The sequence below is a fragment of the Stigmatopora nigra genome, chromosome 18 (genome assembly GCF_051989575.1).
Source record: "Stigmatopora nigra isolate UIUO_SnigA chromosome 18, RoL_Snig_1.1, whole genome shotgun sequence".
Taxonomy (NCBI): domain Eukaryota; kingdom Metazoa; phylum Chordata; class Actinopteri; order Syngnathiformes; family Syngnathidae; genus Stigmatopora; species Stigmatopora nigra.
The window spans coordinates 9,362,416-9,374,892 of NC_135525.1; the positions used below are offsets into that span (position 1 = coordinate 9,362,416).

Here is a 12,477-nt window from a genome sequence, read left to right on the forward strand (position 1 = left end):
TTACAATACTACATAGTACTTAAGCAGTTCTAGAATGACGTCACGATCGTAACTTACCAGTGCTCATTTCCCACGTGCGATCAAACAAACACGAAAGAAAAAATGATTCGTATATCTTATTAGAAATTAATTAGTCACTATAAAATAGTAGTTTATAAGTAAAAATGCACAATTTGTAAGTTTAAAATACCGACTAGCTAACGCGTTCTCACAGGCGAGTGCAGGAAGGACCTCGTCTTGTTATTAGGGGGCCTGTTAGAAGCCTGACCAGAAATGGCTAAAGTTAGTTCAAAAAGACGACATGCCGTATAAAACACCATACTTAGTATTTAAGCATGTTTAAATGAGTTAATTTAATTATTAGGATGTTGTGACGTGTTCTATTTATCTTGTAGGCGCATTTTCGGTGTAATGTAAAACATGAATTGAAACTGAAAATGATTAATTCTAGGAAATGCTGATATTTGCAGTTTTTATATTAAAGGGTATTTTATTGATATCAGAATGGAAATTAACCACCCTCCAAAAATGCCGTCAAATTATTAGTATCATTTCTCTAGAAAATTGCTTTTTATTGATAGTCGGAGTGGCAATTTCCCAAAATAAGACAATTGAAAAAAGTAGTGATTTAGAACCAAAAAGTTTCTACAACCATTTACATACAAGTAGTTAAACCTAGACATTATTTACAATGACAACATTTGGGTATATACACAAGCAAAAGCTTAGCATCATTTTGATTTGGAAAAGGGGAAGCAACTAGGATGTTCAAACAAAGCATATTGTAAATAAAAATCAAATGGAACTAAGAAGATTTTGGCCCTTTGACACAAATTCTTGGCGGCAGTTTAAATCAACCCTGAGATAACTATGGTCTTGTCGGTTATCCGTCAAAAAACAACCAAGTTAACTAGTAATGGAATATGACACAATGCACCGTCTTTTGGAAATAATCCAATTTCACTTCATTTGTACAAAACATGATTAAATGGATCGCAATGACAATGTGATTAGGAACTATTATTTAAAAAAATGAGGATTATCTTTCTTTAATCATGTCTATTCACACCTAAAAGTAGTAATGTGAAATTGGATCATTTCACATGGCACACAGGTTTGGAATCAAGAGCTATTTTAAACAGAAACACAGTCTCTGTTAAGGCAACACAGGTTCGTCCACACATTCAATTTTTAACATCCACCGACATGATTTGGGGGAAAAAATGGGATTTAAGGCTGCTTTTAGTCTCTCCACAAAAAGCAGTTTACAGGGCAGTGGAACAGACTTGAATTATTGGCGTGCATTCAGTGCTCGGACCCGAAAACAACAACAAAAAAGGCGCTCTAATGATAACGTGTGGTCAAACGGCGACCGGCCAAGTGACAAAGTTCCCCTGGATTTCATTGGTCATTGAAGCATGAGCTGCTTGAGGTTGTCGTGGAGAATGGTGTCCTTGACGTCCCGGAACACCAGCCGGATATTCTCCGTGTTGATGGCGGTGGTGAAGTGGTGGTAGAGCGGCTTGTGGGTGGAGTCGCGCCGCTTGGCCCGGAAGCACTCCACCATGAAGGCCTGCACGTCGGGCAGGCTGTGCTCGGCCCCGCGGTACTCGGGGAAGTAGTCCTTGAGGGGCACGCTTTTCACTTTCTCCTCCAGCAGGTCGGTCTTGTTGAGGAAGAGGATGATGGACACGTTGGCGAAAACGCGGTTGTTGACGATGGTTTCGAAGATGTTGAGTGACTCGCATAGTCGGTTGGTCTGGCGGTCTTCCATCAAAACCTGTAAGAGACGTTCAGGTTAGAATCTATGGTCATTTTGGGTTCTCTTTTTAAGGTCTATTTACCTGGTCGTATTCGGAGGAGGAGACGAGGAAGAGGATGGAAGTGACTGAATCGAAGCACTCGAACCAACGCCGCCGCTCCGAACGCTGGCCGCCAACGTCCACCATCTTGAAGGGGACGTTCTTCAGCTCAAAGTCGTACTCGTGGATTCCCTTGGTGGGCTTTCGTGCCAGGAGGATGTCCTGCTGACTTGGAAGGTAATTCTGGGAGGAGCAAACCATGGAAAAAAACACAAATGTCAACATTCCATGCTAGTTTACATACTATCAAAAAAAAATGCTTTTGAAGTATAACAGAACAAGCTACCTTCAACAAATTCTTTATATAAACATGTCATGGAATGTTAGAGCTGTTCTTATTCCGGAAAGGTTATTTAATAGGACCCCCCTTAGGGCGCCGTCATTTTCTAGACAAGTGAGATAGTAAAGAGAAAAGAAAAAAAACTGAAAACTCACCAGCTCACCAAGCTTATCCAGATTATCCAAGAAATACTTGACAGACTCGCCCTGCAAGAAACACACATTCACACACACACACACATGCGGTCAAGTTCCACGGGTCTCCAAAAAGGAGACGCCGGCATTTGTGTGGGCTTGAAGGATTTTTTTCAAAGCCAAAAGGGCCAATTAACACAAGCCCGGACATGACGGGGTGCATTCCTTTATCGGCGTGCACGTTGGTGTAGAGATTTTCTTATCTTTCCTGCTGTCCAACTCACTTTGCCGACTAGATCTCAATATACAGGTCATTTCCTATCATTTTTGGGGCAATTTCCAGGCTGCTTCCTCATTGTAACTCGTATATGAGCTGAATGGCTAAGCTAACCCGACGAGGGGACGTTTCAAAATGGTGGACACATTGCTGAGCGAGGGAATCGAAAAAAGAGAAGTGGGACAAGCACCAGCATAGATTTTTTTTCCAAAGCGGGACACACTTGTACAGAGCGTTCGAATAAATTGGATGATTATCAAAGCGGTTGTTGATTAATTTGACAGCTGGTAGTTATAGCGCTAATTGTGACCTTTGATTTAACTCTGTGTCATTCAGTTATTGACATAAATTCAATTTCCATTAAGGAAAATGATTTAAGTCGTTTACGACCATGTCATAATCCAAGTACTTTCCGTTTAAAAAGAATATTGGGGAAAAAATAATGCTACACTATCAATCTACAGTATAAAAAATAAAACTACTTTAGTGCACATTTCCCTGTAAAACATAAAGCCCACAGTACATTACCATTTATGTATGAGCCGATTAGTCAACTAGTGCCAAAAAAAAAATGGTGATTAGCCAATTATCAAAATAATCGTTTGCAGGAATATTTGAATTTGAGCGTTAGCCCCCCCGCCCGCAGAAGGCAGCGCAGAGGCCCCCCGGTTTGAAAGCGTAAAGCAGTTTAACGACAGATCAACATTCCAGCTCTGATTCTCGCACTTGTGTCGCCGCTAACAAAACACCATTGAGAAGCTCTTTTTGAAATGGCCGCCCAAAAAAAACGTCTAAAGTGTGTCCATGAGACATCTGGGCTAAATGTCAACTCATACATGGAGGGGGAAGTGGACCGAGTGGCCACGTGACTTTGCAGTCAGCTGTGAGGAAGCGGAATTAGCGGCGTTTCCCACCCACCAGTTGGAACTCGCGGCGCCGGTCATAGGCGTTCTGGATGCCGCCGTCGGCCCAAAGTGCTCGGATGGCGGGCAGGTATTGCAGGAAGACGGGTGTCTCCAGCTGCCCACGCGCCATCTTGGCCGAGCGGGTGTCGAACGCCATGAGTTTGTCGCCCCGTTGCTGGTTGTTGGGGTCGCCCCATGGGATGTGCAGCTTTTCGCGGGCGTCCACTAGCACGCGGATGCCTGGCGGGAGGGATAGAGATGGACAATAAATATTATTACCATGTATTAGCCATTTGTTATTCACCATGAGTGTGGCTTTTTGATAGAAATTATTTCATATTCAAATAAGTAATATTTTCTTAAATGGTGCATACAAATATATTTTTTTTGCTTTCTGAATTTTCACACAAAAACTAAAATGATGAATCGATATGTTTAAGAAAAATCCCAAATCAGACCACCCTACTTTAAATGGATTGGACGTCTATGCTGCCGTCCCTCCCATTTCACATGAATTTGGTTGTCGTCAATGTAATAAGGAGTGAAATACTCTTTTACATGACATACATTTTAGTTAGTTTATGTCCTGAATGATTCCTTTTTATATAAAACACATACCAAAATAGCCCCAAAAAAGCATTGAGAAATGCTTGATTATGTCACTTTAATGGGGTTAAACCTACTTGCTGTTTCCAAGGTCACAGTAAATTTGAAACAGACTAAGAAAACTCATTGTAATATTCACGTAAACTCCGATTTATGACCCGAGTGTTCATTTTTACAATATGGCAAACGTTGACCTTAGTCTTACTTTCCATTAGGACAAATGAAGCCTACAACATATACAGGCACACCTTACGGTCTTACTAATGATCATTTCAGCTCTTTTTGTTGTTGAAACATACAAAAACGATTTAGATCTTTTAGGAAAGGTTATTTGAAACCCAAACGACGATATAAGCAGCTAATGTACGCTAAAAGCAAACGGGTTTAAACAAGCAGAAGGGGGTTCTCGCGTAGGGTGTGTCGAGTGAGGGCTGTTTGTGTTCGAATCTAGACAACTTTTCCCAGCTAGAAAACCACTAAAAAGCGGGCCTCATTCGAAAAAAAGTCTTATTATCCGTGTGATTTGTCCGACTTTACCCTTAATAACGTTGCTGTAAATAGTGGCTCGGAAGTCCTCCCGGGCTCTCTGGTCGAAGTCCTGGCCGTGAATGATCCGCATTTGTTTGAGGAACGTCGACTTGCCGCTCTCGCCCGCGCCCAGCAGTAAGATCTTAACTAGCCGCTTCACGTAGGTTTTCTCCCGGGAGAGCCGCCGGTCAATCTCCTTGGAGCGGCGGACCTGCTCCACCTCGCCGCTGTTGAGCAGGCACACTGGAAGGCACACTTTGAGCACGGAGCGAGACGGCAGGAAATCCGCCATGTTCGCGAGAGCCTCATCGATGCTAATTTGGCTGCGCGTGTGCTGCGGCTCCGGCGGCGGCGGCTGCAGCGGCGGCGACGGAGGAGGCAAAGTCAGCGTCGTCGTCAGCGGCGTCAGCGTCAGGAGCCACGGGACCAAGCCCCTTCCCTCTACCCAGGAAGTAAACTTGTTTAGCCGGCCGTCATTTTTACGCCGACATTAGTTCGTTATTAAAACAAAACAATAACAACAAACAAATAAATTACGCTATCTTATCTTTGAGGAAGACGAATTTATATCGAGTTCCTAGAAGCTAGTTGGCTAGCACGCAAGCATGGAGGACGTTGTGGCCTCTGTACTTAAAATATGTTAAAAGGGCGTCGTTTTAGGACACGTTTTCACTTTTTAAAAGACAAAGTAAGTGTTTGTGTTACATTGTGTAAAGAATAAGGAGTTTTAACGGTGAAGTTTAAACTTTTTGGAATGAAACACAGCCCCCTTGCGGACACTCGTTATCGTCGTGAAACGCTTTGATAAATCACAAAATGCCGACTTCTCATTAGTCGAATTGTAGTATTATAATTTGACTTATTCTTTTTAAATTCGTTTCAGGGTTTCCCACTGCGTTAAATCTTTTGTTACACGCCTTAGCTTGACAAAAACTACTGCAAATTAAAGTATGTATTTTGTTGTGGTGGCAAAAGTAATGGTAATCATATGCAGCGTATAACGTTATGTTTTTATTAATACACTTTTAAAAAAAGATGAAATGAGACGACAAAATGTGCGTTTTCTCTTTGTAAAAGTCATAGCAACGACCACTTGAAAACTATTAGTTATAAAATGTCTATATTGTATACTATATAGTTATAAAATTTCCCTCTAGCGGACGGGTTTCGTCATTGTCCAATTTTCCTGCCGTGTTCCCATTGGAAGATTGTCATCAGGTTTGAGGTACGGTGCGTTCTAGACAACAAGGAACAATTACGATTACACATGAAACTTATAGCTTACTTCTGGTAAAACGGAATGTTTATCATAAAAACGTTTAAGAATGAGTCCATTTGATATTTAGAACATAGTCATTAATTGATGCATCTTAATCGATTTGAGACGAATAATCGAGGAAACTCCAATGTCCCGATCTCTTTAGGAGTCCGAGAAGGCAACACTGTTATTGATCATTGCACGTTCTTTCCAGCCAGCATCCCTACACAATACCGGGCTCCCGACCTCATCAACGGTGTGTTCGTACGTGTGCACGCGTGGAAATTGGACCTCATGACAATAAAAAACACTCTTCGGGATCACGGACAGAGATATCGCCCACGGATGGCGTGTCTGCACAAGGTAAGGCATCCCCACTCTTCTAGTTTATGAATGGCTACACAACATGAAGCATGTATTGTGGAAACCCCCGTGTATTTTTTTCTTATTTATGGATTCTGCTTCAAGTATGAATACAAATTCGAGGAAAGGTTTTGGAAATACATGACATGTCATCAGAATGCTATCTGCTTACTAAACTCTTTTCACCTCCTCATAGTAATAAGGTCATGTAGTTTAATAAGCATTATCTAGGATCATTGTCAGGGAAGAAGGAAGTTAATCCAGATTGGGGCTTGACTCATTTTGCCCAGGAGAAGGCCGACGTGGACACTTTATTAAATGTGTTGTCTCAATTTAGTGTAAAACTGGCTGAAATCCATATTTACACTTCAAGTCGCTACAATAAAACACTTTACCCATATGACGACAACAATTAATGCGAGTTCTAAGACATGTCAGTCCCAGGATGCGCTCGCAAACCGTCGTCAAAGCAACCCCGCGAGCCCCCAGCATCCTTCACGTTGCTTGTCAGTTGTCACGGTAACTTCTACTCCCCCTCGCAGGCGGAGAAGATCCTGCTGGAGATGCAGGACCCCAAGTCGGGAATCAAGTCGCAACCGCAGCGACTGGTCATCACCACCATCCCGCACGCCATCACCGGTGAGAGCGCGCCTAGGCTCGCTTTGGGCCGAAAGATTGTGTAATCAAGGGGGTTGAGACGCACGGCCTCAAACTGGAGAGCTGCGGATTCGGTCGCCATGACAACCCTGTGTCCTCGTCAAAGTGAGGGGGAAAAGTAGGTGGGGAGACCAAATAACTAAGTAACACTAAGTGAAAGGAAAATAAACAAGAGGGGAGAAGAGAACGTTGCACTATAGGATATTGTCATGATTTATTTATCAGCGGGGGTCTGGCATTTAGACACGTGAACGCATACTGTGTCGGTATGATGTCATTTCCATATATGGTCCTCAGGGGAAGACATGATCGCGTGGCTGGCAGACAGATTCCAAATCGACGGGAAAGGTGAGCGCCACATTTGAAATCTCTGATGGCACTTTTAAAGGCCGTTGACGGAAGTGTTTTTCCTGCGGCTGTGGTCAGAGGCCAGAAATTTAGGCTCCATGCTGGTGGCGCTGGGCTTTGTGTACCCGCTGCAAGATCACAAACGTTTGCTGCTCAAGCATGATACGTCGCTCTACCGCTTCCAGGTAATGCCACATAATTGATGTGGTTAGAGTCGGGAAAAATTGTTCACATCTTACACTATAGTCTAAAAAATGGATATATTTCTTTCACATAATGGAGACATGTGGTGTAATTACATTCTCCCCCACAAGGTGGCAGAAATTCTTAATTGAGTTGTAAGAAAAATTTTAGTCAATTTGTGAAGATATATCAACTAATCAATGTACAGGAAACATTATTTAATTAAATACAAACCAACTTTATTGTAGCTTTGCAAAAATACCATATTTTAAAGTCAATGTCTATTACTTTCAGACTCCATATTTCTGGCCCGCTCAGCAGTGGCCTGTGGAAGACACAGATTACGGTAAGCAAGTATAAAGTTTCTCATTGACTCCACGCTACATTTTTTTCCAACCACATCTACCCACGCCACAGCAATCTACCTGGCTAAGAGGAACATCCGCAAGAAGGGACTTTTGGAGTTTCATGAGCAGGTGGTTGTGACGCCGCCCCGCTAACCTAGCCACAGTGTTTACTGGGCCGTCTCCATTCATCTTCAGGAGCAGTACAACCGCCTTCACAAGTGGATGAATCACAAGTGGGACTTCATTGTGATGCAGGCCAAAGAACAGTACAGGTACAGTCTAATTTTAGCCAGGAAAACAAAATGGATTCCGTCTCAATTAGCGTGTGTGACTGACTTCAGGGCCGCAAAGGAGAGGAAGAAACCGGACCGTGTGGTGTTCGACTGTCAGGAGAGGGCTTACTGGGTGGTCCACAGACCCCCGGTGAGATAGAAACACACACACACACATATACTGTCATTATCTCTACCCACGACGCCTCGTTGCCATCGCGTCCTCCTGTCGGAGCTGATTAATTTTTCAAGAAGAATTAACACTGCGTCGTTAGTCTAGCTCCAATTTTATTCTCTATTATGGTTATATTTGTGTTTTTGTCTTTTGCTAATTTGTAAAGGTCATATGAATACAACTTTACAAATGAAGGTATTTTTAGGAATGTGTTTTTTTAAATCTACATTTATAGTGATATGATATTAGATTTTTTGAATTTATTTTGAAAGAATGATTCCGTTTTAGTTAAAAAGCCATACAAATTCCGTTATTGCAAGCATTACCTCATTAAAGCTCAATGTTGTTTTTTTATTTTTTTTTTTAAATCATTTTTTTCCCCCATTTGTGCAGCCAGGCACAGTGAGCGCCATGGACTACGGAATTGACCGGCGAATTGATCCCAACGGGGACGAGGTAACAGGTGAGTCAACATCATTTACTTTGGTCAGTTTTTTCTTTTTTTAAAAATACTTTCTTAAATACTTACTTCAAATCTTTTTCCTTACTAAGTATTTTCTCCCTTTTCCTTGTCTTGTGTTTCCTGCAGGCTTCTCTTCTGTCACTCACTTCTTACGCACCCTTAAAAAACAAAAAAAAATACTTTCTCAAAAATACAGTAGATATCCTTTGTCACATTTCTCGTCTTTTCCTCTCGCAGGCAAAAACTCCAGACTACTACGAGAGAATTGTAAGAATTTGGGATTTTGTTTCTTCACCACTGAGACTTAATTATTGATATTTAATATCTTCTCTTCCTTGCAGATGATCTTCACCCAGCAGTCCATTATGAGGCCCCGAGTCAAGTCATCCGTTTCCATTGCTGCGTACGTTTGTCTTGAATAATCTATAGAAAATATGCAAACTCCACTCAATGAAAACCAACCCGGGATTGAACTCAGAACTTTTTTTTGCAGCTTGGTTAAATACTGCGCTACGTACAACAGCCACGACCCGTTCCTCTCCAAATCTCTTCCCAGCAACCCCTGGCACACGGATGATGTCACCTACTGGACTTTAAACATGTCCAAGTAAGTCCACCGTCACATTTTGTGACACAAAATCAATTTGTGGCGTCTGGCAGTGTGGAAACGCCAACCAGAATGCGTGTGGAGCGCTGGACGTTCAGCTTTGGCGAGCTGCTGTCGGACCCACGAGGACGTGACGACTTCCGTCGTTTTTTGAGGAAAGAATTCAGCGGTATGACGACGCCGTCACCCGGAAACACTCACAATGGCAACATGTGTACTTTATTTTCAGGTGAAAACTTGGCCTTCTGGGAGGGCTGTGAGGATTTAAAGTGGGGCACTGCGGCGACCATGCGAGAAAAGGCTGAGCAGATCTACAAGTAACACTAATGGTGTCAATTTGGGTCGCTATGGAAATTATTTGTCAATTCTTTTTTTCCATTTCAGGACGTTCCTGGCTCGCGGCGCCCCCAGGTGGATCAACATTGACGGGAAGACCATGGAGATCACCGTCAATGGCTTGAAACATCCACACAGATATGTGCTGGATGCCGCTCAGACCCACATCTACATGCTAATGAAGAAGGTTAGTTTTTTAAAACAATTTGCAAGGGGACGTCCAATTCCTTTCAAAGTTTTGGCCAATGAGAAATCTTGTCTGGCAGGACTCGTATGGGCGCTACCTGAAATCGCAAGTGTTTAAGGACACGTTAAAGAAGGCTATGAGCCCCGAAGAGCACAAGTTGACGTAGGTTCCTCCTTCTCTGGCGGGCGCTAGGCCTCTTTTGAACCCGAGCCGACCTCCACAGGGACGCCCAGTTGGAGCAGAACGCCAAGAACCGCCGGCCCGGCCCGAGTCCCATCATCCTTCGGCAACGGGAGCTGGAAGAACGCGCCAAGATGGCCGCCAACGCGCCCGTCGACATCACGCAGGTCATGAGCAAACTCGGCAAGAAAAAATCTTGAAGTGTTTGCAAACAAACCATCTTTACATTTATTCTTCTTAGATGGCCTACACATATTTATCAAACATTCCAACACATTCATGTATTATTATTATTTCTCCCATATTCCATCTTGGTGTGTCTTTTGTCTTGATTATTTTGCCGCTTTCCCAAATCCTCAAGCCTAATCCCATCTACCATTTGTGTGCATTTGGTGACGACTTGAATAAATCATCCTTCAACATCTCATCCGTCCGTTTGTCATTGCCTCACCGTCCAAGTCCAAGAGTAATGCTGAAAAAAAATGTAAGAAAAACACTTTATTTACAGTATTCCTCCATTCATTTAACCTTTGTCACATTCCTTGTCTTATTTTCCACTAGCTACAATTATGGCTCACCATTTTTAATTAGTATGTGAATTGATTTTTTAATTTTTCAATTTAATCTTTTCATTCCGCAGCTGTGCCGCTTCACCACCCCAGTACCCCACCTAGCCGTGTACTCGGGCCTCGCCGACTCTCCCTCCGCCAACGCCTCGTCCTCTTTCGTCATCCCGGTCCCGTGCCCGTCCCCCGTCGGGGCGTCTGGCCATGAGGGTCCGTCAGAAGGCGGAGACGAAGGGCCCCCGGACGGCGAGGCGGCGCGGGCACCCGAGCCCGTGCGTAGGTCGCGGGTTGCACTCTCGTTGCGGCGGCTTCTGAGGCGGGGCCGCGGCCCGGGTGGCGGTCCCTCCGCCGTCTTTGCCAGCCTCTCGCCCAAGTGCCACGGGGCCGCCGGGGTGGGCGGACGCATCCGACCTATCAGTCCGGACACCTCCAGTCAGGCGCCGCCCAAGAGGATTGGCAAGTGAGTGGACGACTTATATTTTTTTGGAATATAGTCAAAGAATACAAAACAAAATCATATTGTACATTTTTCTCCCGCCAAAGAGTGTCTGTGTGTGTCAGCTTTTTCCAGATCAAGGTGGACATCCCCCCAGAGTGTCGGATCTACCCCATCGAGTCCGAAGACGAGGACGAGGAGACCCGAGCCGCTTCCCAGAATGCCTTGGGGGCCAAAGAGATCATCTGCCCGTGGGAGAGCCTCAGCCCTCACAATGGGACTGGCTAAAGAAAAAAAAAAACAAGATGACACAATCCCAAAAGGTACCCAACAGGTTTGTTTCTTTACATTCCATTCCAGTAAAAGGGGTCAAATGTTGTCCTCTTCTTTGTAGCGTCGGTGTTCAAACCTCCTTCCAAGTAGCCCCAATGCAGCCTTATTGATTAGTAAACAACGCCTTATTTCGTTCTTTGCCTTACATCGGTTGGTGTCCAAACAACGGCCCGCGGGCCAACTGCGGTCTGCTTCCCAGTTTTTATAGGCCCAAAAGCTAATGATGAAAGAATCATTTGTTTAATCTATATATCCTTTTGATTTATTTATTTTCCTGAGAAAATAGTTTGGACACTGCTGCCTTACACCGACTAATGTTCATTAGGAAAAATGATAGTGTTCAAAAAAATAATGAAATGGTGAAAGTCCAATTATTATAAGCCAAAGATGACATTTGGACTGAGCTGGTTTATTAGGAAATTATTATCTATTGAAGATTGACGTCCAATGAGAAACCCGAACATTTTGTGAGTTTTTTCAATTTTATTGTGCCCTGACAAAAATTCCGTATTGTTTAAAGGTCCTGTGATTGGAACGTGACTGCGTATTTTTCTTATTTCAACTTTTGTAATGTATTAACTATTACAACGTGGTAAATATCCCATCCTTAAAAAGAATGGAATATTTTTTTGTATAAGAAAAAAATCAAAAAATGTGTACTTATCAGACATTATCACAATACAGTATCCAAAATGTTTATTTTATGATATTTTGGGGATTTAAAGTATTATATACAGTTTATAAATAGTTGGTTTTAAATGTGATGATCTAAGAAGCGTGTAGCTATTTAAAAATAACTTTATATGCTCTTGTAATAGTTCGGATTTTGGAATGTGGGTTTACTGTACACGTTTTTCACTGGACATAATCCATTTTATATAAAAAAAAACGGGTTCTCGTGAACGTGTTTAATCGTTTTAGTAACAGCTAGTTTTGTATGTGATGTTTTTTTTACTGTCGCAACAAAAAGTGTGGCGCTCGTCGTAACATGTTTACAAATGGAAGACTCAGAACTTTATTTAAACAGTGTGCTTTTGTCAAGTGCCTCCATGATGATGACTATGTGAATAAAAGTCTTAAAGTCAGACTTAATAGTCACATCTTTAATATTTTATTCCATAAATATTCACTGGGACTTTATTGTATCGCCATCTGGATTAGATAACAACAAAAA

General features: G+C 42.8%; 2 protein-coding genes across 6 annotated transcripts; one reads left to right on the top strand and one right to left on the bottom strand.

Annotated features, from left to right (window-relative positions):
* Positions 1–470: 470 nt before the first annotated feature.
* Positions 471–5,034, bottom strand: LOC144211390 (guanine nucleotide-binding protein subunit alpha-13). The gene is made up of 5 exons (XM_077738586.1): positions 4,602–5,034; positions 3,472–3,698; positions 2,298–2,348; positions 1,845–2,045; positions 471–1,780 (listed from the first exon to the last, which is right to left on the bottom strand). Exons 1-5 carry the CDS (start codon positions 4,882–4,884, stop codon positions 1,409–1,411), a joined length of 1,134 nt encoding a protein of 377 aa, XP_077594712.1. The 5' UTR covers positions 4,885–5,034; the 3' UTR covers positions 471–1,408.
* Positions 4,500–12,388, top strand: LOC144211386 (regulator of G-protein signaling 9-like). 5 transcript variants are annotated; one of them, XM_077738579.1, is made up of 20 exons: positions 4,500–5,817; positions 6,065–6,213; positions 6,756–6,852; positions 7,168–7,218; positions 7,297–7,403; positions 7,696–7,747; positions 7,819–7,877; positions 7,944–8,020; positions 8,090–8,171; positions 8,589–8,651; positions 8,896–8,925; positions 9,000–9,061; positions 9,152–9,265; positions 9,319–9,434; positions 9,495–9,582; positions 9,650–9,788; positions 9,868–9,950; positions 10,012–10,135; positions 10,609–10,994; positions 11,096–12,388. In XM_077738579.1, exons 2-20 carry the CDS (start codon positions 6,145–6,147, stop codon positions 11,256–11,258), a joined length of 1,962 nt encoding a protein of 653 aa, XP_077594705.1. In that variant the 5' UTR covers positions 4,500–5,817; positions 6,065–6,144; the 3' UTR covers positions 11,259–12,388. The 5 variants fall into 5 exon arrangements, with proteins under 5 accessions (XP_077594705.1, XP_077594706.1, XP_077594702.1 ...); XM_077738580.1 differs by having other exon boundaries at positions 4,500–5,280; XM_077738576.1 differs by having other exon boundaries at positions 4,500–5,044.
* Positions 12,389–12,477: the final 89 nt, after the last annotated feature.

What these genes read in the sequence shown, in the direction of transcription:
- LOC144211390 (XM_077738586.1), bottom strand. Translation starts at nt 4,884, where the DNA reads ATGGCGGATTTCCTGCCGTCTCGCTCCGTGCTCAAAGTGTGCCTTCCA. An exon ending in TTACAGCAACGTTATTAAGG is followed by an intron (nt 3,699 to 4,601) that starts GTAAAGTCGGAC and finishes CCCTCCCGCCAG; the next exon opens with GCATCCGCGTGCTAGTGGAC. An exon ending in TGGATAAGCTTGGTGAGCTG is followed by an intron (nt 2,046 to 2,297) that starts GTGAGTTTTCAG and finishes TGCTCCTCCCAG; the next exon opens with AATTACCTTCCAAGTCAGCA.
- LOC144211386 (XM_077738575.1), top strand. Translation starts at nt 5,956, where the DNA reads ATGCATCTTAATCGATTTGAGACGAATAATCGAGGAAACTCCAATGTC. An exon ending in ATTCCAAATCGACGGGAAAG is followed by an intron (nt 7,219 to 7,296) that starts GTGAGCGCCACA and finishes GGCTGTGGTCAG; the next exon opens with AGGCCAGAAATTTAGGCTCC. An exon ending in AAGGCTGAGCAGATCTACAA is followed by an intron (nt 9,583 to 9,649) that starts GTAACACTAATG and finishes TTTCCATTTCAG; the next exon opens with GACGTTCCTGGCTCGCGGCG.